This window comes from Plasmodium cynomolgi (genome assembly GCF_000321355.1).
Source record: "Plasmodium cynomolgi strain B DNA, scaffold: 0194, whole genome shotgun sequence".
Classification (NCBI taxonomy): Eukaryota; Apicomplexa; class Aconoidasida; order Haemosporida; family Plasmodiidae; genus Plasmodium; species Plasmodium cynomolgi.
The window spans coordinates 1-3194 of NW_004192777.1; the positions used below are offsets into that span (position 1 = coordinate 1).

General features: G+C 26.9%; 1 protein-coding gene across 1 annotated transcript; it reads left to right on the forward strand.

Annotated features, from left to right (window-relative positions):
* Positions 1-665: 665 nt before the first annotated feature.
* PCYB_002910 (hypothetical protein) lies at positions 666-1766 on the forward strand (the record flags this gene model as incomplete). The annotated part of the gene is made up of 2 exons (XM_004227712.1): positions 666-782; positions 804-1766. The coding sequence occupies 2 exons, from the start codon at positions 666-668 to the stop codon at positions 1764-1766; spliced, it is 1080 nt and encodes a 359-aa protein (XP_004227760.1).
* Positions 1767-3194: the final 1428 nt, after the last annotated feature.

Below are 3194 nucleotides of genomic sequence, written 5' to 3' on the forward strand. Positions count from 1 at the left end.
TACGATGTTATTTTCCCAGAAAAATCCTTTTCTATCAACAATAAATGAAAATATCTCTAAAGAATATTTAAGAAGTCAAACAAATTGTTAAATACATATTTCAACGAAAAAATTATAAGAATTTCCTTTTATTTATCTTTCGTGTAATAATTAAATGTTTTAAAATTATTATATTGTTCATACTATTTCATAGATCTTGAATCTTATGTTGTTTTGTTACTTTTTTCTTTGTGAGAATTTAAATGGAACTTTGTTTTACGTGGATAGTAGAAAATAATTAATTTTGAATATGTTATTAAATAATACAGCATACGAATAAATTCTTGTATAGATCCCACGAATCAGATAGAAGATAACTAAAATATATTGATAGATGATTTCACTATTTTACTTTTTACATAATAATACTTACTACTGTCTAAAGACATTTCTAATTTTATTAATTTCAAATATTCTCCAGAAAAAATGACGATGGCAACATCGGCAAACCTGGTATAATATACTTGTCTTTAAACCATTATATATCCATTACTAGTTTAATAACCTTTTTCTCTTGGAACAAGAGTGAAAACATTGTTATTATAGCCAGATGCTTAGTGCTTATCTATTAACACCTTCATGTTAATTATTAGGAGAAAGCTGCAAAGGATGTAAAACTTCATCAAATGTATGAAGATTTCTTTACAAGTCCTGGAAAACCAGCTGAATTTGATAATTATTGCAATGTATTTGACAAAGGAGATAAAAAGAATGCTGAAGCTAAAAAACTTTGTAGTAAACTAGTATATTTTTTAGAAAAATAGGAAAAAAGTAAAAGTACAGAAACCTATAACTATTGTCGTTACTTACCTTATTGGTTATATGATGAAATAGGAGGAATAGAAAAAGACCACAAGAAAAAAATTAGCAGTATAACTTTTGCTGAAAGTCTAATAAATGTAGGAAATACTGTTAGATGGAAAATTAAACAAAATTATTGTTATAACACTATACCATATGAAAAGGATATTAATTTAGATGAAATGAAAAATAGGAAAGTATCTTATATTTATTTTAAAAACTATGATAAGATTAAAAGTTATATTAGTTCAAAAACTAAAGATAAATGCAAAGAATATTCTGTATATCTTAACAATATTAATTCATTTTATAATCTGTACAAGAAGGAGTGTACAAATGGATTTTTTGGTGTTTATGGTCCTGATTATGCTGATTGTAGTTCTAAATACGACCCCAAGACTCTTATAACTGCATTAGAACAATGTAAAGGTAAAGGATCTAGTAGCGGTAGGAGTGGAGGAGAATCTTCTATATTTGGGTGGATATTTGGGGGTACGACAACTAGAACATCTCAAGATAGAAATTCTGCAGGTGTTCAACCACCGACACGGGATGAAGGTGCAACCAATTCTGCAGCATCAGGATACAGAAGAGATCAAGTTCAAGCAACTGAAGGACCCGGAACAAATAAAGGATTGGTAGATACAGTTACCCCTCAAAGTAGAGCAAACTTAAGTGATCCTAAAAGGGATGTACCAGTATCGCAACTTCATAATTCGAAAACGGGTGAGCACATGCCAGATGGAAGTAATAACATCCAATCTGTTGCTTCTGCCACTTTACACACAACATCTGAGGCCATCACATATATATCTAATTTTTTGGAAAAAATGTATGATGCATTGAAATCGGAGTATTTTCGTCACTCAATCGTTTGTGCTTCAACAATTGGAGTAGTTGTTTTCCTTTTCTTTTTTTCACAGTAAACAAAAAATACGACATAAAATATAAGCAAATTTTGAGGACATTTTAAATTTATATTTCTTTAAATGTGTAATTATAACGTAAAAATATTGAAATTTATATATATTTTTTCCCCATATTAGTCAACCCCGAAAAGGACACGATCAAATAAAAGAGGAAAAAAGAAAAGAAAATCTGAGAATAATTATCATGAAGAATATGTAGCAGAGTTATCAAATTATGGGTCACAAGAGTCGTTTGTAGAATCTCAAATGAGCGACGTATATCTGTCATATCAGTCGAGGCGTGACTCATATTACTAATAATGTATATAATATGTAAGTGTTTGGAACAACCATTTGAGCAGGAAAATATGGTCATAATATTTGCGTAATTTTATTATAAGTGAATAATGATAAAAGTGCAAAAAAAAAGAAATAAAAGTATGCATAAATTATTAGGGTGTGAAAGTCTTATAATAGGAAAAATTGCACGATCATTTATATGATATAAAAATGAATAACTTATAGTATAAATGATTAAAGAGGAGCAAGTTATGAAAGCTATGTTTGTACGTAAAATGTATAACTTTTGTAAATACAATGGTTGATACAAAAAGTAATGTATTAGTTAAGGGACAATATTGTAATATCCCCTAAAAAAAAATAAAAAATGTCGTAATTACAAGTATGTTATTAACAGATATAAGGGATACAAGCAAAAACATAGCTTTTAAAGAATGATAAAAAAATTTATAAGCATAAAATAAATATATTATATTTTTCATTTTTATATTACCCTGCACTGTTTTTATAGAGATTAAATAAAAGTTGACAAAGAAAAAAAATATTTAATATTTATTATCGTGTATATCTTGGTTAAGAATTGTTACTGCAAGAACTCGATGCCGAATTTATGGATATGTAAATTGGAGGATTATATGTGGCTTATCCCCCTACATAAAATAACTAGTATTAGTTGCACATATGATAACGAACAACACATCAAATAATGTTATGTGGTAATATAAAATAATCCTTTTTACTATATTCAAGTTGATGCAATTTGTATCTGCGCATACCACTATTCATAGCAAGATATTTATGAGTACATATACATGTATACATATTTACTAATGGTGCTTACATGCCATGAATCAAATGAATCTATTTAAATTTTGTTTTTTTATTTAAAAGAAGAAACATAAAATTTAAAACAAAAGTATTAATTGAATTTATTATCGATCGTAGAATGGGAAGATTACAACAGTTATATAATATAATCCTAAAGAGGTAATGATGTATCAATACATTTGTAAATGTGATAGAATAAACATCTAAATTCTATTATTTATTTTAGTACATATTATAAAATAGCTTATTATGTTATTTTATAATTGTTAAAGAAGTTATAATATTAAAACTGTTATTATATAATTAAAAATACCAGAA